Source organism: Ostrinia nubilalis, chromosome 4 (genome assembly GCF_963855985.1).
Source record: "Ostrinia nubilalis chromosome 4, ilOstNubi1.1, whole genome shotgun sequence".
Lineage (NCBI taxonomy): Eukaryota > Metazoa > Arthropoda > Insecta > Lepidoptera > Crambidae > Ostrinia > Ostrinia nubilalis.
The window spans coordinates 5,314,080-5,338,335 of NC_087091.1; the positions used below are offsets into that span (position 1 = coordinate 5,314,080).

General features: G+C 36.7%; 3 protein-coding genes across 3 annotated transcripts in view; 1 reads left to right on the forward strand and 2 right to left on the reverse strand.

Moving 5' to 3' along the window:
- The first annotated feature begins 6,445 nt into the window (after positions 1 to 6,445).
- LOC135088545 (SH3 domain-binding glutamic acid-rich protein homolog) lies at positions 6,446 to 8,480 on the forward strand. Its single transcript, XM_063983381.1, has 4 exons — positions 6,446 to 6,608; positions 6,716 to 6,919; positions 6,999 to 7,100; positions 7,218 to 8,480. Exons 1-4 carry the CDS (start codon positions 6,564 to 6,566, stop codon positions 7,773 to 7,775), a joined length of 909 nt encoding a protein of 302 aa, XP_063839451.1. The 5' UTR covers positions 6,446 to 6,563; the 3' UTR covers positions 7,776 to 8,480.
- A 275-nt stretch (positions 8,481 to 8,755) lies between these two features.
- Positions 8,756 to 19,379, reverse strand: LOC135088546 (ceramide phosphoethanolamine synthase-like). Its single transcript, XM_063983382.1, has 5 exons — positions 18,720 to 19,379; positions 18,346 to 18,550; positions 17,322 to 17,608; positions 11,584 to 11,776; positions 8,756 to 9,405 (listed from the first exon to the last, which is right to left on the reverse strand). The coding sequence occupies exons 1-5, from the start codon at positions 19,171 to 19,173 to the stop codon at positions 8,979 to 8,981; spliced, it is 1,566 nt and encodes a 521-aa protein (XP_063839452.1). The 5' UTR covers positions 19,174 to 19,379; the 3' UTR covers positions 8,756 to 8,978.
- Positions 19,380 to 19,979: 600 nt separating this feature from the next.
- Positions 19,980 to 24,256, reverse strand: part of LOC135088547 (poly [ADP-ribose] polymerase) — a 46,275-nt gene continuing 41,998 nt past the window's right edge. Inside the window, exons 19-20 of the mRNA XM_063983384.1 lie at positions 21,248 to 21,424; positions 19,980 to 20,376 (exon numbers count right to left, since the gene is read on the reverse strand). Of these exons, the coding sequence (XP_063839454.1) occupies positions 20,307 to 20,376; positions 21,248 to 21,424 (247 nt within the window). The 3' untranslated portion in view covers positions 19,980 to 20,306. The remainder of the gene's footprint in view (positions 20,377 to 21,247; positions 21,425 to 24,256) is intronic.

Below are 24,256 nucleotides of genomic sequence, written 5' to 3' on the forward strand. Positions count from 1 at the left end.
TTACCATACCTTATCATTTTGTATTCCATTTTCAAGTCACTTTTTTTTCGCTTACTGTTTAAACAAAACGTGGGATTTTTTTAAATCCCAGGTCTTTTGAACGCACATCTGAACGATGTCTAGTTTTAATTTCTTCATTTACTCCGTGACCAAAACTAAGGTACATGGTAGCAATCCCGTCAGTAATATAATAGGAAAATGTCTTGAAAAATAAGTAAATCGTATATTACATGTAACTAATTTTATTATGTATCATAATTATAACTAATCACTTCATTCAGAACTAGAAAACGATTCCAAGGATTCCACTTTTCTTCAATAGATGATCAAGATAAAGAGTTATTTATTATAAATTGCTCTTCCACCATTTCAATTACATCTTACTTAATGAAATCTTTTTCAATTTTATTTACATGGTCATAACATTTTCACCATTCCTCTGCACCAATTTGTGAGGTACACCTGAAACCCCCGATAAAGCAGCTATTATAAGAATAGTATTAAAAAAAACCCTTTTTCTGACGCAGTTAGGTAATAAACTAAATGTATCCAATTTCACTCCAACTTACTGTCAACTCAACGACGCGCTTTAAAATCAAAGATTGACTTTGAATTATGCCTTATTTTACAATACACATTGAAAACAATATGACTTGCTTGAGCTTTTTCGACTTTTTTACAAAAATAACAAATAGGCATGAAGAGATTACAAAATTTCTGCAGCGACTGACAGTTCACTTGATTTACGTTGACAGGTGACAATAAAGCCATAGACATTTGCCATATGAAAGACACACTTTTCCAATATTTTTGTTTGCCATGAGATTCTGGTACACCTATACCTATCATTTAATGAAAAGATAAACTAAATTTTTTCAGCACAACGAAAATCTGCTTTGGCGCGTAGCAATGCAACGTGACAACTACAGTTCGGACTTCTTTATGCGTCCACTACACATAAAATACAATTCGAACTATCGCACATTTTTTTTTTTAATTCTAATTCAGTAAAAAATGTTTTTGAAACCTTCATTCAAAATTCAAAAGATATTATCATATGACAGAACTTATGACCAGACTATGTACATTGAATAAAATATTTTTCTTTTTATCATCAAGCTTAGCAGTCTAATAAGTTACTATGACACTCGAGTTAATCCACATTCAGCACCATAGCCTCCCCTTCTACAAGGCCCTCTACAAATGTCAAAACGTCACTTAACCCTTTTAGCACCAGTTCTTTTGTTTTTGAGAAGATGTACCCAAATTTTTATATCAATTTAATTATAGTCCAGTCGTTTGGTACAAATTAACGTGGTTACCTGGAAAGTGTTCCGTGAGTTTTGAAAATTGGTGATTAATTAAATAGATTTCGCTATGCTCTCTGTTAGTCTGTTAGTTAAGTGTGATTGCCGCGCTCGTTGCGAAATTGGAAAATTGCTGCCTTAGAGAAGATTTTTGATAGTTACATTCTTTCCTATTTCGTCGTTCCAAATGACGTTCACTGCTGGACAAAGGCGAGAGGCCTTTGGGTTTTCCATAGGTTTTTCATAATGAACAGTCCTGCGCTGCCCGCATTCAGGTTCTTCCCGCGACCTTTACCAGATCGTCGGTCCACCTAATAGGAGGCCTGCCCACGCTACGTCTTCCAGCCCGTGGTGGCCACTTAAGAAATTTTCTGCCCCAATGGCCATCGTCTCTACGAGCTATGTGTCCCGCCCACTGCCACTTGATTTTAGCAATTCTGCGTGCTATGTCTGTCGGTCACTTTGGTTCTCCTGCGGATCTCCTCATTTCTGATTCGATCACGCAGGGAAACCCCGAACATAGCCCGCTCCATTGCCCTTTGGGTGACCTTGAGCCTTCTTATGAGGCCCATAGTAAGCGACCACGTTTCAGAACCTTAAACTTTCCTATTTATTTCACGACTAGCTTTTGCCTGCGGCTTCACCCGCGTGAAATTTAGTGTCACAGATCGGCATAAATTATAGCCTATATGTTAATCTGGGTTACAAACAATAATATTGTACAGTTTCAACAAAATCCGTTGAGTACTTTTTGCGTGAAAGAGTAACAAACCTGAGACACAGGAATCTTCCTAGTTCAGGTATCAACCCACCAACATTCTTACTTTTTGTTTTTCCTGATTGTTTGTTATCATAATATTATCTGTTATGTTGGTGAGAAATAAACATTACTTTACTTTATTTTAAACTTCCAGACATCCAAACTTTCGCATTTATAATAATAGTAGGATACAATTATGTAATGTAGAAACAAACAAGACAAAAAAAAATGTATACTTCAGCAACGCGAATTTTTTTATACTTCAGCATATTTAGGACACCCGGCAGCGTGTCCTGCCATGATCAAAGAAAAAAGAACTCGCAATTTAGCAGGTAGGTACATTAATTTGACTGTTTCACAACTCTTAATCTATTTAACTTACATTACATGAAATTTATCACATTTATCAAAGCTTCTTAGCTTGTCTATGTCCCAAAAATTATAAAATGAAAAAAGTAGTTGTCAAAAACCTTTTTTAAGGCGGATTTTTTTCAATAAGGCGGGCGCGCGCGCGGCTATAAACGAGGCACAAAATTCGGAAAGAACATAGCGAAATCTATTTATTCACCAATTTTCAAAAATTCCGGAAAACTTTCCAAGTAAAATTAACAAATAACTGGACTATTTACTCGTTATTGAGCACAGATACACAAACTTGGTTATTTTTCCAGAAAAAATATATTTAAGTGCATAAATGTAAAAATGGCTTCATAGTGCACACAATTGGCAATAGGTGGCATAATAATGGGTACTTTTATAGCGCCTAGTTTGAAATGTGATTGAACGATGACAACTAACAACAGTTGTCAGTTAGGTAAAATTTTATTTTAGTTGGAAAAAGACAAAAAGTGGTAAATGGGTTAACGTGCGGGGGCTGCAAAATCATGTTGTGACGTCACGCGCGAATATTGGAAATTTTTGAAAATTTTAAAAAGTCCGTAAACTTCTCGAGGCTCTATCTTCGGTAATACTGGATGGCTTGAGGTGAAATAAAAACTAGTGTAATGTGTGTGATCTAAACTTTAAATTAAGTCATAATTTAACTTAATATTACTACTTATGCGTGTTGTCCATTATGAATGAACTTCAAAGTCCTTTGAAGTACAGTCAACAGTACACAGCTTGATGTGCTGTCTTCTGTACATACTTTTACATTGTATTTTTTGTGGTTGGTTAGTATTTTCGTAAAAGTAATCAAGATTATCATGATAAATTTAGTTTTTGTAATTACTGCGTAGTGCAAAGTCGCATCATGCAGTATTTATTTATGTAATGGGATGAGTCATCATCATGACATTGACGGTGAATAATGTTGCCCCATGCGAGAATTGTCATTAAAATGCTGTGAATAGATGAAAATGTTATACAGTACAAAATCCTCGACTCCTCATCATATTGATTAAATGGTCATGCTTGTCCCAATGTGGCTTGATAAAGAGTCACGCAAGAGTGTGCACTCTTGCTGCACAAATAACGACATCAAATACATATTTATTTATATGTTAGACTTTGTCAATAAATTTAGTTAAGTAAATGAGGGGTGAATAAACCAATTATAGCAATAAATGCAATCGCAAACATTATCAATTAATCATTCACTTTCGAAATCTGTGAAATAAATCTAGTGATAATGTGTGCTATATTGATATCCAATCGCAATTTTATTTTGTTACCAAATGTTATTATTTTAGTTAATTATGTGTATTTTTACGCTGCTATATTTCTTGTATTTTATAATTATATTATTTTTATAATGATTTACTGTATGATATGATCTCATCGTAAAATTGGCACGACATCCTACTGCGAAATTGGATGAAGCTAGAAGCATTCCAGTGCAGTCATTCCTTTCACGAATGTATTTATTATTTATTCTTTATTTGTATTCTTATTATTAAATTAAACTTATATTATTAAATCGGCGTTAATGAGTGTTGGTAGAAAATTGACGTCGCCATCGGCAACGACGAACCCCGTCAGCTAAATGGTTGTCGCATCGTTAATTGGATCTATTATTACGATAAATAGTTAGAGCGTCACGCGGCCGCCGCGCCTGGCCGCGCGCCAGCCGATCTCCTAGTAACGCGAATGCACAAAGGTGGACGTACACTTGACCACGCCAACCGCGCTAAAGCAGTCTTCCTTGGCAATTTCGTGCTTCTAACTCGGCGCCTTTAGTGCGCGTCACTCCATATGACTTAGTAAAATATAACAGTAATCTATCACTGCGATGCGTGTACGCTTCTTGCGATAGGACAGGTGTGCGATCACCTTGATGAGGTATTCACACCATTCTGCTTACGACGTTGTAGAAAGGTTTGTTTGTAAAACGATTTACTGAGATTACCGAACCAGAAGTCTGCTTGTTTACTGATACATTTCGTTGTGTCCATATCATGAATGTAGATCTTGAATCGGAATTAGAAATGATTTAAAAGTATTATCAAATTTATTTAATAATGTGATTGTAAAAATGTATAAAATGTGTTTGGAATAATGTTGGAAAGTTGTTAATGTAAACTAGTGGATAGTAATTATCAAATTTCCTTTTTTTTTATATGCAAAATAGAAATAAATTGATGTATGTAATTAATTAAACTATGAAGAGCGTGAATGGATCGTTAGGAATTTTTCAAAGTGTATTTGTGTATGAAGTCTGCGCAGGGCATTCCACAAGTTCGCGATGCATCGCCTTGATTTGCCGCGATAGTGCACACCGTTTTTCATATTTACAGGACAATACGCCTATGTATTATACTTATAATATGTATTAAATTTGTACCTATATCAAAGTGTTTCATTTGCGGTTCAGCTCTCACATAAATGTACGGCGACAAATATGTTTATTGTAAAACCCTATTACAACAAAACATGACTCCGCTTTGTTTAAAATAAGTTTATTCACTTAAGCAAAGCCATTTATTTTGCCATAGGAATAGAATAATACATTAATGAAATCCAAACGATTATAATTATCACAAAGTACGACTGTTTATTACTTTCCCCTGGATTCGAACCTGTGTGTGATCATGACCACCCAAGGCTTTGTTGTTGGAGCCATGAACCCATGTTGAAGGTCTTTATTCTTAAACGGCAAGATTTTATTGCCAACTCAATAAGTTAATTTTTATTTCAAATCATAGATGTATTAAAATAATGTATTTTGATTTTTTATTTACTTCTAAGAAACATTTTTTGCGTAAACCGAAACTTAACCAATGTTGCCAAACGCTGACATCATTAACTGCATTTTGGTAGTAACATTAAAATTTTGACTCTATTCCCTAAATAGTTTTCAATTTTCATGCTTTATAGCCTGACCAGGAACATAAAAACCCTGGCATAGAGGCGCGTCAATTGCATTTGATAGTGCAACACTGAGTATAGTCGTACCTGTGTTAAATTAATAGGCTAACTTTATGTATCAGGATTCAGGATTACGGGCTAATTTGATATTTTCATAAATTAACGAAAGAATATTATTATAGGTAACCTGATTTAAATAAATGAAATGAAACCATCAATCGAGCTAGTAGAATTTATTTTATTATTCATCAATAATCAAATTCAGAACTTGAATATTCAACTGCAATGTCTGCTCATGAACGCTTCAAAGTCGGTACTTCTTTCCCAATCCCATAAAATTCAACACTTAGAAAGTGACAAAAAATTTTAAAATAGGTAGTTGAAACAAACCACAGCTAATTTTCATAGTGGACTGTACTATACGATAAACATGTCAGTCAATTTGACAACCTTTGTCGGAAACATTATTCAATGAAAATATTGTCCGAACCCTTAGTATTTCTCTTCGACAAATACTTTAACACATTGTGAACCACTTTTCTTTCACGACTATAAAAATATTTTAGCAATTTAATTCATAAAACCAATTGCGCACATTTAAAATAAACTTTGTTTACACTTTGACAGCAATAGACTGACATGCAAGGTGACATGTCAATGAAGTTTTCAGTTACTGTTGCCATTAAAAGAAATTAGTACCATTAGTTTTCCGCAACATGGCGAGGGTTTTTATGTTCCTGGTCAGGCTATACATAGCATTCATATAGCACGGTTTCATAGTGATTTAACGGAATTATTTATTTGAACTATTGTCAAATAACTGCATCACGCTGATGTTATTTAACAACAATAACTATTTATTTTTGCTTAGTAAATGTATTACAATAATGTTTCTTTTTACTGAATGTTAAAAAATGTATTTCACATTCATACCTATAATAACCACGAAAGGTATTGTTCAGATTGTTCTAAAGGATTTTCTGCGGGATGCAGTCCAAAAAAAATAATTCGTTTGGTTTCGTTAGTAGTTTTTGCAAGTTTTTGTTTCACTGATGACAACACTGCAACTGTCACCCATCCACTAATTATTATTATTTCAGATTGACGAATGGCCAAGCCTATTTTTTTATTTAAATTTTTGTACGATTTTATTAATTAATATTGTAATTTGAGAAGACAAATTATCAAATATGGTTGTCAAAATATACATAAGTGGTATTTCCGGAAACAAGGAGGTAAGATAATATTAGAAAATTCCTGGGTCGGCCGGGTGCTTATCACGACACTGTACGGCTGATTCACGAATTGTTGTTTTTGATTACGTGAATATTCATGTTTCTAGGTGAAGAAGAGACAACAACGTGTATTGATGATACTAGATTCTAAAAACATAAAATATGATGTCATTGACATAACGGAACCAGGAAGAGAGACTGACAAAGATTTCATGCAAAACAATTCTAAGTCGAATGGTGGTACAGTGAGCGATCCAAATCCGCGTTCGCCTTTACCTCCTCAGATTTTCAACGATGAAGAGTACTGTGGGGTATGTAGAGAAGTGTTTCATAGGTCACATTATTAGTTTTTGTTCAACTGCTAAACTAACACAAGACTTATGTTTGCAGGACTATGATCAGTTTGATCTAGCAAATGAGGTAGACACTTTGGAGCAATTCTTAAAAGTGGAAGTGCCACCTGAAGACCCACCAGCACCAGAGACTGAACCGGTAAATTTTGACGTTTGTGAAAGTTAAAGTTAGATGTTGCAACCCAGCCTTAGAATGTGAACTTTCATATAACATTGGGATCAAAATCAATGTTATAATCATACTCTTTCATTTCAGGAAAAGGTGGTTAATGGAGATGTTGAAAAGCCAGCTGAAGATACCGAATCAAAAGAAAACACACAAGATTCAGAAGCTGGTGATGGCGATAAAGCAGATGAAAGTGCTGAGGCTGAGGTCAAAGAGAAGACTCCCAGTAGGGAGGCCACTCCTGCTGACAGGGTCGCCTCAAAAGAACACTCTCCTGCCAAGGAAGATGATGAACAACCTGCTAAGGAGGAATCTCCAGCCAAGGAGGCCTCGCCAGCAAAGGAGGGCTCTCCAGCTAAGGAAGCATCTCCATCCAAGGAGGCGTCTCCAGAGAGGCAAAAGTCTGTTGAGAAAGAAGAAACCCCAATCGAAAAAGAAAGTTCTCCAGAAAAAGAATCCCAGGTAGAGTCTAAGCCATCGACAAAGGAGAATACTCCAGAAAAAAATGAATCTGTCAATGAAAATGGTACTGTAAGTTCTCGTGAGCAATCTGAGGAGAAAGAAGCCACAGAAGATGTTGTGGAAAGCAAAAAAGATAACCCTTCAGAAGCTCTAATCGCAAGCGAGCAAGCTGCTTCTGCGGAATAAACGACTGGACTTTAATCTTTGCTTCTCAGCTCAAATTAAGCCCCATTAGCACTAAGCGAGCACTATTCATTAAGTCTGTTCTGTTATTTATGATGCATCTCTCACTTCTTTGATATAATTAGTCATTGTAAATAACACAAAGAAGAGTTTGTTGAGGACTTGTTTTATGTGGCGATGTACAGTTACAAAAGTGGCCTATTTACACGAAGATGTCATTATCATTAGATATATTAATCAATTTTATATGAAGTTCCAGAATAAGATTTCTATTTAACATTTTTATCTTTCATTAAGGCTTGTATTATTTTAAAGTATTAATAATATTCTTTTTTTTACACATTAATGGACTTTTCTTTAGTCAAAATTTTATTTATAAAAAGTATTAAAAGTTATTTATACTTGTTAGATTAAAATGCTGTTAAGAGTGCTCTTATCACTGTTTTTGAACATAATCTAGTGATCATCGTGTTAAAAATCATCTGCATTATTTAATTAAGATTTAATCATAAGATGATGTTCGCTAGGTCTGGTAGGTGCTATCTTTAATACGCTGTGTATTTTTTGATTGAGCATTCTTTTAAAATCATTTCTTTTGGTTGTAATGATCTTTTAGGCATTTTCATGACATATTTAACACATTTTAAGTTATTAAAGACAGTTTTTAAACTAATTTTCATACGAATTATAATATAAAATTATTTAAAACCAGTTCTTTTCATTTACTAATTTGTGGACCCATTTATTCCATTCCAATTTATTGTTGTATAGCTTTAACTAAAGAAAAAGTGTTATGGGAAGTATGAAATCAGTTAAAAAGTGGTGGATGATGCTTTATACAGCGCTCTGCCACAACAAACAGCTTTTGGGTTAATAATTATTTTATTCAATTCCTTATGTTACAGGATTGCACGTCATTTGAGTGTATATCACAGAAGATAAAATCATTACAGAACAGTGTAATAAGAAATGAAACGACCAAATAAGCGAAATTATTTTTATTTGATTATTTGAGCAAATAAATCTCCTTAATAATTTGTAATAACGTTTAACTTATCATAGTAAAATAAATTACGGAATAACACGATATAAAATCTATAATGGAAATGTAAAACATCAGGTATCTAATAATTTCATTGTACAAATACAACTACAATGATCATTTTCTATAAAATATAGCCTCTAGGAAGTGTACAAAACAATATTTCATATATTCTTTTTTAGGACCGGTGACGGGGGATCGCTGAAGTCTTTGAGGAGGGACTCGCCGGCGAGCTCCGCTATGTTTCGGTGGCGTATCTCGGAGTCGAGCTGGTCGTCGAGCATGCAGGCTTGGATGTTTTTGTCCAGGGTGACGAGTCTCTGGCGGGTGTTTTTGTACTCTTCGACGAGGCTGAGGTTGCGCTTGATACCGTCCACTAGACGCACGACGGAGTATTCTCCCATAGCAGCGCCCTCTTGTAGCTTAGAGCCGGCGATCTTGGCCATGGAGGAGTCCTTGACGTCGGCCAACAGCTGCACTGCCCACTGGCGCAGGTTGCTCATGACGGTCACGGGGCCCTCGTACTCGTTGGGCACGATGCCGTCCACTTCAGACTCGAAGAATGAGAGCAACGGAAACCATATTCTCGTCCTGGAATATAAGAAAAAACACTTTAATTGCAATAACAGTGGGTAGTTGACCTTCTTCGTTAAAGACAATTGTTAATTAATTGGTATAATTTTGTTGTTTTGAAATAAATAACGTCGAATCTTTTGAACAAGTGACGTCACTACCAATTACCCAAATTGCGGGTAGATCTTTGCCTGGCCCATTCCCACTTTATTTTCAACAAAATAGAAGATAGTAGAAGCAGGCGCAGATCTATTATACCTAGTGGTCACGAAGCACGAAGAGAATGCAGCTGATGAATAAAACAACATATGACCAACTTAGAGGAGTCGTCCTGCATAAACGCCGGTTGGTGGATAGCATGTAGTAGGTAGTAGAGGAACAGGCGCGAGGTGATAAAACGTTCAACCAACCTAGAGGAGTCGTTCTGCATGAGCGCCTGGTTGTTGGACAGCGTGTGGTAGTAAAGGAAGAGGCGCGTGGTGATGTAAAACGCGATGAAGACGTCGATGGAGTAGTGCTCGTGCGCCGCCAGGATGAAGAAGATGCCACTACCAATTATTGTAGGTAGCTAAACAAAATATAGAAGTAAAACAACGTTCAACCAACCTAGAGGAGTCGTTCTGCATGAGCGCCTGATTGTTGGACAGCGTGTGGTAGTAAAGGAAGAGGCGCGAGGTGATGTAGAAGGCGATGGAGTAGTGCTCGTGCGCCGCCAGGATGAAGAAGATGCGACTACCAATTATTGTAGGTAGCTAAACAAAATATACAAGTAAAACAACGTTCAACCAACCTAGAGGAGTCGTTCTGCATGAGCGCCTGGTTGTTGGACAGCGTGTGGTAGTAAAGGAAGAGGCGCGAGGTGATGTAGAAGGCGATGGAGTAGTGCTCGTGCGCCGCCAGGATGAAGAAGATGCGACTACCAATTATTGTAGGTAGCTAAACAAAATATACAAGTAAAACAACGTTCAACCAACCTAGAGGAGTCGTTCTGCATGAGCGCCTGGTTGTTGAAAGAAAGAAAGAAAGAAAGAAAGAAACATTTATTGCCATGGACATCACAGAAGACAAAAGATGTAAATAATAGAAAAAAAAAAGTAAATAAGACATAGGTGACATAAAATAAAACATACAATGAAAGTGAAAGTAAAACTGAGCAGTGCCACCCTGTCGCACAGCGATGTCCATCGCAATGGGACCCCACTCAGCATATGCCATGGCCCCCGGTGAGGGAGGCCACGACGCTGGTTTTCAGTGTGCCCCATGCCGAGTGGGAGTCACGGACACTAACCTATACTGCATAAAATATACATACATAAATAATAATAATAATAGTGCGCGTATAAGTTTTAAGTGTAAGTACAGTATAATATTATTGTAAAGGAAAGATGTAATAAGATATTATAAATAAAACGATAATATTTGAAAAACAAAACTGTGTGGGTGTACATAATAAATAAATTGTAATGTAATAAAGTGTTTGTGTATACAGTGCTTGTGTGTGTCTCGACGACCAAACCGTCACGTGCGATCGAACCATTTTGCGTGGTTGTGTCTATTCATAGCATCAGGTAGGTAAATCAGATTGGCCCATAATCCTGAGCGCGTTAGTCGCATCGCCTACCCACAATACAGAAAAAAAAACAAACAAAATAAAGTACATCATTAGTGTAAGATCAAGTAAATTAAATAAAATTCATTTACGCATATTTAAAAATAATTATGTCAGATAGATGTCATTACGATGTCAATTAATTATATACAATCTTAGTGGTGCTAATGTGCTACGTCGAGGGAAGAGAGTCAATTTTATGAGAAATCAAGACAAGTCAAGTCAAGCCACTGCACTCTGTTGGACAGCGTGTGGTAGTAAAGGAAGAGGCGCGAGGTGATGTAGAAGGCGATGGAGTAGTGCTCGTGCGCCGCCAGGAAGAAGAAGATGCCACTACCAATTATTGTAGGTAGCTAATCAAAATATAGAAGTAAAACAACGTTCAACCAACCTAGAGGAGTCGTTCTGCATGAGTGCCTGATTGTTGGACAGCGTGTGGTAGTAAAGGAAGAGGCGCGAGGTGATGTAAAACGCGATGAAGACGTCGATGGAGTAGTGCGCGTGCGCCGCTAGGATGAAGAAGATGCCACTACCAATTATTGTAGGTAGCTAAACAACATATAGAAGTAAAACAACGTTCAACCAACCTAGAGGAGTCGTTCTGCATGAGCGCCTGGTTGTTGGACAGCGTGTGGTAGTAAAGGAACAGTCGCGAGGTGATGTAAAACGCGATGAAGACGTCGATGGAGTAGTGCTCGTGCGCCGCCAGGATGAAGAAGATGCCGAACATGTTCATCACCCACGTCAGGATGTGCAGCAGGTAAAGGTTGCGCGACGTGTCTGCAACGATTAATGGATGTGAGTATTCAAAAAGCTTTCATTTATTTATTCCCTAATCCCTAGCCGCAGACTACAGACTTTTTGTTGGGCTGATAATCAGTATGGATATGTATGAAAGTGCGACACCACCGATTTGGTATCGGCTGATTCTGAATACAAAGTAGAATCGGGCCTATCACCCAACTAAAAGTCGGTGGTCTGCGCCTAGACTTATATGCTAATCTATTTATTTGTTTAAAAGTTAATGCCACATAAAAGATGCGAACTTAACGTCGCGTCATAGGCAATGACATATATCATAAACATCTTAGGTCATAGGCTATAATCCTAAATATCGCACAGCACACGCACATGTAGGTGCGTCCTTTTCAATTAAAATATTGAAGTGATTGCTCTAGTACTCGTAGATAACAATTCCACCAATTTTTATTTAAGAGTATAGACCAGAATGAGGCTTATTCCACTATTCCCCATTGACAATCCCCGTTAACGCCAATTGGAGCTTATAATGGGGAATAATGAACTAAAAAGTTCATTAATCCCCGTTATATTAGGATTTTATTTTGAATGGACTCTAACAAAGATATCATGGCTTTATCTATTACTTTCGAACAGTGGCAGTATATTATCATAAGTTTACAGGGACGAAGGAAGGTATCCCAAAACACGGACTATGGCGTTGCCCAGTTGCCCTAAAGTAACTTATAATATCATTTAATTAAATAAGGGTCGAAGAACAAAGCGGATGTATTTGTCTGCGGCTGAGTCACTTGCTGACACACCAGCAGCGGTAACTGTTCCATTGCTCTTTGAACCTGATATTTATTGGATAAATCACCAGAATTTGACCGACATTCATACATCTGCAATGTGAAGCTAAAATCTCAAGAGACATGCATTTCTTTTGTTATTTGTGTATTTCTTTACTATTTCTAAAGTTAGTTTTCACCAAACATATAGTGACGGTACCGATTCGTGTTATTGTACAATTGATCGGCAATAAAAATCTGCGATAAGTGGTAGAATTTATCGCCAATCTCGCTCGGTTGATTTCGTTTCTACGATGAAACTGTAAAAGCACATGTTTAGTCACGCTGGATGCGATTTGCGCGTTCACAACAACTTTGTATCAGTATTATCTTTATCATTCATATTAATGATGGCCGATTATTATATGCGCATGCAGTTAACAACAACCGATAAGAACTTAACGTTATGTATAATAATAATTTAAGATGGTGAATAGACGTACGTGTCGTCTTATTCAGAAAACAAAAACACGTAGGTATGATTTAACTACAATATTTGTCTTTCTTGTGCGCAGAGCGTAGTGTAAACATTTCGATTATTTAAGACCACTACAAAGGTCATTGTAGTTCGAGGAAAATCGATTTTCCTGTATGGTAAAAAGAATTCGCTAAGTTGGCCATTGTATAATTAGTAAAAATCCCTCCATTTCCAACTCGACAGATTCGATAGGTTTACAAAAAATATTAACTCTTCAGTTTATACTGAAGTTCAGTTTAATGAATTGGCGGGCGGGAGCGGGCAGCAAGCATTACTTATGTTTCTAAAGTTGTAACACGAATCTTTGAGAAGGAAGAGTGACTTCAATCAATGGTGTGGTCAGTGACAGTGGTGTACTTCTTACTTCTACTTTAGCGCCCTAGACTAAAGAAAAGTTTCGAAAAGTATCAATTCTAGAGTCGTTTATGATATTAAAATCTCTGGATCTGAAAGGCTATAAGCTGTGAAGTGCCGCAGATTGCGAAATACCACTGAAACTCTAATAAAATTGCTTGTAAACAGTTTATTAACGTCGGGTGGGGAATTGGGGATTACTAAAGTCAGCTAAAAGATAACTTTAAAAATCGGGAGTTCTAGCCATTATCTGTTTGCAAAAGACACCTATTTATTTTCTATTTATTCGATCGAATCAAAAAGCTCGCTTGTGGCCTGCCAGTGCTCATTCTCTTTATCAAAAAAGTGCAAAATACAATGGAAATTGTATGACAACTAAAATTTATGTCATTGATAAAATATTTCTTTTATCAATACCACTCCAAGTGTAAATACTATAAGTCGTTAAATAATAGGGCACAACTTCAGCGATAAAATATCTAATGTAAACATTAAATGCGTCACCGAGCTACGATATCGCTTCCTTGTTTTTATGTTATGTAGGTAGAAGACAATAACATAAATACGATTTTGCAAAGCTTATTTATTTGCAAGGAACGAAAATTAGACGCATAAAATACTATGCGACCCTGAACACATTCTTAATACCTTACATTTATATTTTTATGTTGTTTACACTTCACATTAATTTGCTACGTTTTACTGCTAAGTTAACCTACACTTTTCAGAATCTAGAATTTTTTTAATAAATGGTTTTTATTCAAAAAATTACGTATTATAAACATCTCAGAATAAATAATTTGAGTAACAACAACCGCTAAAACATCTTCACGCATGCTATTAATACATCCTGTTATTTTTAACAGGACAAAAGGACGTTTCATTTTAGGAAGATAGGTACGTGTTTAACTGTTTTGTATCGAAATAACATAAGCTAATACTGTGAGTTCATATCCGACCGAGCTGAGAGACATTTTTCTGTAGAAGATGTCATCTCCTTTAGGTAAGTAATATTATTGTGCAGAGAACTATGTGCTCTACAGGAACCTCACACTCTATATTTCGTATGTCAAAGCTATGTGAAGACATTTTGTCGGTAAAGCGAACAAAACTTTTAATTTCACTGCACCATACGCATAGTTGTGCCACTTTCTGTAATCTAAGATGGACATTAAGTGGATTTAAGATAGAGTCAGTATTAATGATGTTTTAATCCCTAATGAGGCTAACTCTGGATTATAGATACTGGCACAACAATCAATATTCATGTTTTACCTCATGACTTTAAAAGATCGTCGACATAAAAATGATCGCAAACACAAAGAAATTGATAAAACAAAGGAGTAAGTAAATAACTTGAAACAAAGACACGTGTAAAACGGTAAAATCTCTACATACATATTATTATACTCAATATAAATTGTACCACTTTTGTAACCGTTTTGTCCGATATTTATACATAAACTGTCTACAAATACTGATACCAGTAAAGAAGTGAGACCCTTTCTTTGTTTGAAAATATGGAAGGTTCAATGATCGGCTATTGAAAATAAATCCACCATAACAAAGCGTAATTTTTCGTTTTCTTCGCAAAAAAAGACTTATAACCAATAGAAATCGGATGCTTTTGATGAGCTTTTTTTTATAAATGTAGAGAAATTATTGTAAAATGGGTGCGTGACTTCGTCATATTAGGATTCCAAATTGCTATCATCTCAATTCATACAAATCTATGTTCATTATCATAACTACGTGGTTATCTAAAACACAGCTACTCTTAAATTAGTAGTAAGTTTCGTCATTTACCAACATTATCGTTTACGTAATCAACAGAGCGCGGTGAAAATTATTAGACCACCTTAGACTTTTTACGACGCAATTTATGAAAATAATTTCTAACTTGATTTTCCATTGGTGAAATTCTACTGAGCGTAATTATGCAACTACCTAGTACCTACCTAATTATTTTGCGCAAAGTCAAGTATTCCTGAACTGAAATCTAACCGCGGCGATTATTTACAGCTATGACCTGAGAAACTCTGTTTTTCGTAACTGTAATTACAACTTAAACCAAGTTTTAGTGAACTTATGAATATTCGGTTATTCATGTTTTTGAAGATGATGAATCATTTACGCCAATAGGATACATTTCCAGTTTTGCGCAGAAGTCATAAAGTTTTCTCGGCTCTATATATATTGTGAATATTTACTTATAGTCTAATCTATGATTAAGTTTTTAAGGACATAGTAAAGGGCCTTGTCCTGAGACTCCTGTGATTAGGTCGTGGGCAGGGTCCACCTTCACCTACCCCCGCCACACTTTCGGCATGAGCTGTACTTTCGACGTACTGCTTTGCGTTATTCCTTATCGAAGAGACCTAGATCCCCGCCGGACTTGGACTAGTTTTTGTTGCTCCCACCTCATTTTTAGTACTCCATGGGCTCGCCCTAGTAATACGGCCTTGAATTGCAAGCGGTATTTAGGAGGTATGCTTATGCTAAAACCGTCACACGCAGCCGCGCCAGTTGCGCCGTCATAATTTCTCAACACCAAACGACTTGACCCGCGTGCGTTTTATGCCTTCAGGTTCAGAATGTCCAATTCCCGAAATGTCCAACGGTTTCAAAATGTCCAATTCCCAGAATGTCCAATTCCCAAAATGTCAATTTCCCGAAATGTCCAATTCCCGAAATGTCCAATTCCTGAAATGTCCAGTTCCCGAAACGTCCAATTCTCAAAATGTCCAATGTACTATTATGATGGGTTTATTAAATAAGTCCTCATAGCCTTTCTTAAAAATTAGTAATTAATATATTTCTGTACGAATGCGTTTAGTTTTTGCAAAATCGGCATATAAACATAGAAAAATTGTATTATTTGCAAAAAGTACGTAGAAAAAATTTGAAGCTACTGCACTTTATACTCATACAAGTATGTATAGTTATTTATATTTTTTTCTATTGACCTAAAAAGGAAAGAATAATTTGTAAATAAATAAATGATTATTTAAATTTAAGTATGGTTATTTATAAAATATTTTTAAGAAAGCCTATGAGGACTTATTTAACAAACCCATCATAATAGTGGATTGGACATTTTGGGAATTGGACGTTTCGGGAACTGGACATTCCAGGAATTGGACATTTCGGGAATTGGACATTTTGAGAATTGGACATTTTGGGAATTGGACATTCCGGGAATTGGACGTTTTGAAACCGTTGGACATTTTGGGAATTGGACATTCTGAACCTGAAGGGTTTTATGTAGGTACGCCCTTATTATTACGCCGCCTAATTGATGCCGCGCCCCGGTGTAGCGCATACTTTGACATTAAAATGATCTGTCGCGTGCTCAGTGTGTTCACGCGACGTGATATGCTCCAATTTTGTGTGTGACCTTAAAGCGAACAGGTATACATTAACGACAATGTAAACATTAACCCAATACCCAGATAACTTATTGACAAGACAACTGCGCATGGTATTAAAGCGTGTCGCTCCTAGATAAGTAAATAAATAAATATCCTTGGACATTTTACACTGCGCCTCTAATCCCAAACTAAGCAGAGCTTGTTTAGGTTAACGAAAACTCATTAGTTTTTCAACTATCTCACAGTCCGATGGTGTAGTGGCGCGGTGGATCGCTAACCCTAGTGCTACCAGGTTCGATTCCCAGTCAGCTCGGAAAAATCTGGTTTGGTTTAGTCAGTTTTTTTATAGATTGACTTCAAATTAAAAACACTTTTCAATCAAGTGATTTTGGTAGGCAATTTCGCGTTGTTAAATTAACAATGTCAATGTCAAACAAAGTTAAAATATACAAAGTCAAAGCCTTACAATTAGATTCAAGAATAACACAAATACAAACAATGTCATAAAACCTTTAAAAGAAAGAACTACTCACATTCAGTGATGAAGAAATTGAGCAGAGTCAGCGCTACAGTGTGTCCTGAGAACATGTAGTCGCCACAGGTGCGCACGCCGCGGACCGACATGCCGGCGCCGCTCCATATGTCGTAGGCCTGCCGCAGGCGCCGGCCCCACACCGTCAGGTCGTCCGCCGGCGGGTAAGACCGAGGCTCGCACTTCAAGTGCGACCCCGGCACCGATAGAGACGTTATCAGCATTGTAAAACAACGCAGCAGGAACACAGTTCCGGCTAGGGCGAAAAACCGCCGGAGGATAATAAACCTGCAACGAAATGTCGAAATTAATAAATTGTTGTCGATTCAAGGATAACATAACATGAAAGTCTGTAAGATACTAATCATACTGATTTACCAATTCATGATTTCCTTTTTGCATTTAGATTTATTAATAACCTATCCACTATTAACAGTGCAATCATAAAACCGAAGAACAGTATCATACATGATAAACGTTTTCTTGGAAAGTTATATCCATTGTCTAGTACCTACCCATAGTTCAAGCTTTGCTTAGTTTGGGACTAGAAGCGTAGTGTAAAACGTCCAGGGATATTTATTTTTATTTTTTCTTGGAAAGTAGGTAAGTATAAGACCAAAAGTTTTCTAAACTATTCCACTATGCTTATCTGTAAACCGTTACTATGGTATATTAAATGTTCAAGGTTATTATACACAATCTGATTTTATTTTAAAGGCTATTGTTTAGGAATACTTAGAAAAACAATTCAAGTATAGGTAGGTACTCTTTCACCTTTGTGTTCAGACTGCATACAATTGTTTTGTCAGCCATTGTTTTCACATTTTATTGATCTCTGAATACCAAAGTGTTTATACAATAAAAAGTTACATCATGCTACTGTACTAAAAGACTTGTAGATATTTTAGTTTCTTATCTGTATAAACAAGGGCTCTATAAATACACATTTGAGGCAATTAACTAAAATATTTTCATACAGTGTAACAAATAAGATAAAGAATTAATTAATGTATCACAATATTTACCTATGTTTATGGAAGAACAAAACAGTAAGCCATATGGCCAATAACAAAGAGCCAGTGATCTCACACATGTCAAAAGCCCAAGGAATGTGTGGAACGTTGTCCAAAAATAAATCCGGCAGCGGCGGATACTTCTTCATGTCGGGCACCTTGTCGTGCACTATCACCATCACAACCGCGGTCACCCACGTCACAAGGAACACATAGCCTGCCAACAGACAACAGATAGAACTCAAATAGGAAGTTTACAAAATATCAAATCATGTTTGTTTACACTTGCGAGACATTGACATTGTAGATGGCATCTTGGACACAATCCCAGTTTATTAATCACACGATTATTTGTAAAATTATACTGCAGGAAAAGTTATATTTACCCAAGGCTATCGCTGTCTTCCACACTTCAGGCTTCAACTTGGAAGCCTTTACATCTGGGGTGAATGTCGACACAAATTCTGGATTTCTTCCACGTGAATATTCCGTCGGAATTTTGTTATGAAGATTGTAACTTAAATGTGACAAATTAGTACCCAGAAAATTTATATTTGTTGACGCACTGGCGAGCATTTGATCGTCACATAAACCTAGTTCGTACATAGCATTGCGATTATTTCTTTGTAACTTTTTAACGAGAAGTATGAAACGTTTCCTTTCGCCCAACTTGAGCTGATCAAAAGGATATTCATAAAAGTCCCGATCCACGAAAGATAAAAGACACTGTCCATCTAAATCATGAGTTCTACAGATATCTGTCACAAGGCCGGAAATCTTCTCTTTATGTAATAAATCTTGCACTTCTTTGTTAGTCCAGTTGATGATATCCGATTCCATTGTGGCTGAACTTATGTATTGGTAATTGTCTTAGACGCACATTTGCACTTTAAATATTTTCCTTGAATAAATTTACTGTAGTAGAAACTATCAAGTCTAAAGATACAATGAAGTTTACTAAGTAACTGTACTTAATTTATTTAAAATTTAGAAATTCCCTTGCAAATGCAATGCAAACCAAACTGACACAGACAGTATTGACAGATGGAATGACGACTTTTGTTTGACAATTTGACATTTTACTTTTTTCCAATAATATCTTGTATGTTGGCAGAGAAAGTATCATTATAGAGCCTTTTACTTTTTTCAAACACAATATAACTCGTTCTTTTCTTTTGCCAATCATCAACCTCTTACATTACAACTGCTACTAAACCTAAGAGTAGGCACACACCGTTGATTTTTAGTTGGCCGATAGTTGTGCCCGACTTTAAATTGTATGAAGAATCGGCCAAATCGAATCGGCGTAGTGTGCGCACTCCCACCCATACATGCCCATACCACGGTAATACTATCTATTATTACCGTGCCCATACTGATCAACAGACTGCCCAACTAAACTATCGGCCGACGAAAAATCAACGGTGTGCGCCTACTCTAAACAGACGTCTCTAGAAGTCGCAGACTTTTTAGCGGCTTCAGAGAAATCCTGCTCCCGAGTGGCCCTGAGAAAGTAAGCAGTGGCAGCCAGCGGCCGCCAATGCAATGATACCTTTTCACTTTGACTATGAGCTTAGAGATTCAGCCTTTTTGGTTAAGTGCGAGCGGTGCAGGAAGCAGGTAAAAAGTAAGCAAAACAACGAAAATTCATTCAGAATTATTTAAGAAAAATAAGATTTATTACGAAACAATACAAATTAAGATTAAAACTGGGAATTTTTTCATTACAATAATAAGAAACTTAATAATCATACCTCAATAAAAATCAACATTATTTAGTTTAATTAACAATATGGTACGGAATGACACTTAAAATGCAATACAATTAACATTAACAATCGAATATCACATAACCACGAATACGGCGGACTTAATTATTATTACACACTTAAATAATAAAAACAAAATAATGAGTTTGTTGAAAGATTCTTGAAAGAAAATTAAATGGATTGAAAGAAACCGCGAGTCGACAATTACTTGAAGTTGAACTTCACTTGAATCAGGTACTTGACGTTCACTTGTGCCACGTCGTACACGATGAATCTGTAAATGCGTGCTCAGGAAAATATTGTAATTAAAATATGTAGCGCTATCACGTAACACGTTATAAATGGGTGTACCCTAGGGAAATCAGTTTTTTTGGCAGACCCCCCCACAATCTCCATGACAAGTCTCCCCCAGTCGGATATGACGCAGAATGTGCACTTCGCAAAATGAGCGCTCGACTCAAAATCGATTAAAATCGGATTTTATAAAATTTATTTTGTATGAAAATTAAAAAAATTAAAATGATGATATCAAATTTCTGACTACACCATACCATTTATATGCATAATCAGGGTTCGAAAGGATAATTAAAATTATCAATGATAATTATCACGATAATCATCGTGATAATTATCATATGTCATCAATTAACAGATGGATAATAAATTATCGGTTGATAATAACAAAAAAATGCGCTCATGAAAATGAACTGTATTCGAAGTTTTCGAACGTGTATTTCCGCACTTACGTCTAGTGGTGGGCGTTAGTCAACATAGATAGTTATAAAACCTACTATTTAGCTCCACGATGATCAGTTATCTAGCGTCAAAATATTTATCTATTTTCCAAGATTTATGTGACTAGCGAGGGATAACTTGACAACAATCACCAACCAAAAACAAAGCAACATTCGCAATCAGAATTTCTTATGTACAAAAAATGTATCTTATAATGTTGATAATTATCTGATAATTATCATGAAGCGTAATTATCTTGATAATTTCGAACCCTGTGCATAATGTTAACATGGGCTAGTGTCGGCTTATAAGCCCCTTTACCTAACACCCTGTAGCTTCTATAGAAACATCACGGCGCCGGTCGCCGCGACCCTACAAGTCCTACAACAGCCTGTATTACAAAAGGATACTCGTTGTACAGCAGCGAGGTGTTGATGTTCCTGGTGACGGGCGCGCCCAGCGGAACCAGCGTGCCGTCGGGCAGCGTGCGAGCCGCCGCCGGGTCGGGCTCCGTGCGTCCGCGGCCCCACAGAGAATGCTTGCCTGCCGGCGCTTTCTCTACGTACTCGGCTTGGGTGCACTCTTTCCTGTAGGTTGTAAATGGAGGTTAGAATTATTATTGTATTTCTTGCAAATAGGCTTGGCTTTACTTTTTCGCATTAAAAAGATTTTGCACGGTTTGACGCAGGGTTCGAGGATATATATCGGATATATATCCGATATATATCAAGCCGGTTTTGACGATATACAGGGTGTTAGGTAAATGGGTATATGAGCCGACACTAGCCCATGTTAACATGGTCATATAAATGGTATGGTGAAGTCAGAAATTTGATATCATCATTTTATTATTTTTAATTTTCATACAAAATAAATTTTATAAAATCCGATTTGTATGAAAAATAAAATGATTAAAATGAAGATATCAATTTTCTGACTTCACCATACCATTTATATGACCATGTTAACATGGGCTAGTGTCGGCTCATATACCCATTTACCTAACACCCTGTATATCAATTTTTAAAATTTGTGACTGTATTTGTACTTTTTGACATAAGATTTTTATTTTTTTAGTTGATTTTGCCGTATTTAAAAGAAAATGTATGATTTTGCATTATTTGTCTCATTTTAAGTATTAAAAACATTAAAACATGTTTATGTAACACATATGCAATAGTATTCATAAATTATACAATAAAATAATAGTATGGCTTTCATACAAAATTGATATATATCAAAGTTGATATATATCGGATATATATCATAAATATCCGATATTTTGATATTTATAATAAATATCGGATATTTTCGAACCCTGGTTTGACGGTGAGTGCCTGAAACTCCTTTTATTGTGCGGTTGAGCTGTATAGGTTGGCAGCGTAAAAACAGCAGCCAGAAGTGACGTCAAATTAATGTGGGTAATGTGGGTATATCCTTGAAATAGAGCTTTGAAAGCTCATAAAGTGTACCTAGATGAAGTCAACCGAATCTGCGCTCACTGGTCGGCGCCACCTGTAGAAAGAGCTCCCGTGACTCGCCAGTGGACCCAGTGGTGCCAAGTGCCAACGCCAAAAACACTGCATTTTGGCTCAGGAATGGGGCGAATAGGGATGCTGGGATGCGCGCAGCAGTAAGCGACATGTCGCGCGTCATACTAACATGTTCCCGAGCGCGACCTCGCACAGCAGTAGTTGGCGGCCTGCGACACGTGTCCGCGAGTATATGTCCCGACATGTCGCGCGTCATACTAACATGTTCCCGAGCGCGACCTCGCACAGCAGTAGTTGGCGGCCTGCGACACATGTCCGCGAGTGTATGTCCCGACATGTCGCGCGTCATACCACAGAATAATAATAAGTACTACGTACAGAAGTTTTACTTCGCGAAGGTATTTAAAAAACTGTATGCTCAATGTCATTAACAATATGGTGTAATTTAGCCTGTCTCAAGAGTCAAGCACCATTTTGTTGACAAACGTCAGTGATCGGCACTGCGCCGAAGCTATAGGGCTGACTTCGGTAAAATGATGTGACGTGAGGTGCCAAACTGCGGAAAATGGCGGAGGAAATACATGATTTAGCATGAATTATCATTAATAATATTAACTACTTATTTACCTCTCAGTGTCTTGAGGCAACTTAAAAAGTACATTCTGTGTTTTTATTATTATTTAGGCAGTTAAGGCTTGGTATTTCTGCTAAAGTAGGTATTTCGCGCTGTCAAAATCTGCGCGCGCAATTCTTCGCCGAAGACAGCGCGCCAAAGAGCTCCCGCCACAATTTCCAGCTACATAGTATAGAAAAATACGCAGTTGGTTAGGTTAGGTTGACTTCCTTCCCTTCAAGCGTCACACTCACAACACTTTCTAATACAAATCATATCCAAGTGATAAAATTAAAACACCTTTCAGACTTTTTGGGAATATATTCTAAAATCGAATAAATATAAAATATAACTGCAGAACTAAACACGGTTCAAAGTGGCCGTGGCGTCGCCCGATCTTCTAGAAGTTCTGCGCCGGCTTAAAGAATTTCAAGATTACGTCACCCGACCTATCGGTAGGCCCTTGGGAGCTTGAGCGATTGGAAAAACATTTTATGATAAGTTATTCTTAGTAGCGATTATTTAGAGCTTAGATAATAAATTATAGTTGTTGCAATTCACGAAGCTTTGCATGTGGTTAATAACATTAATCAGTAAACGCATCAATTTTGTTCAGTCACTTTGTTTATTAATAAATAAAAATATCATACTAAAATTGCAGAAACATATTTGTTTGTATTGGTATGGGTGTTTTCTATCTATAATATGTATGACGTATGTACGGGGTTCTGTATCGAAAATTACTATGAGCATCACACGCGGTTACCTGCATACCTCTGTGCACTCATGGCAGTTCAAGCAGAGATCCCTAGAGTTTGACTTTGAGCTTTGTTTAATATTATAGTCATTACGAAGCAGACTGATGGGAAACTGCACTGTCTTGAATTCGAAAGGGAAATTTGACGGTGTTAGGGGAATTCTAGGAATAAATACAGTCTCCTCATTGAGATTGAGACATTTCAATTTGAGATTTCACTTGACATTGAACACAATCTGACATGGAGTTTTCAAACACTTGTAAAAATAAAAAGTAATTAAATCAAAGGCACTAAGTAGTATTGATATCAACTTCGAAGAAAATGACTGCCAAAATTACTTTCTACCCGTTCCACACGTCTTTCATGAATTACATATATTAAGGAATTGTTTAGCTAAATTTCAAGTAGATTGAACCAAGGAATCACTTTGTCCCATACAAACTTTGCCCCCTTTTTTCACCCCCTTCATTTCATGACCCCATTTTGGAAAATCTTTTCTTATGAGATGCCTACGTCATACAAAGAACACACCTTCCATCATTTAGGTCTCTACGA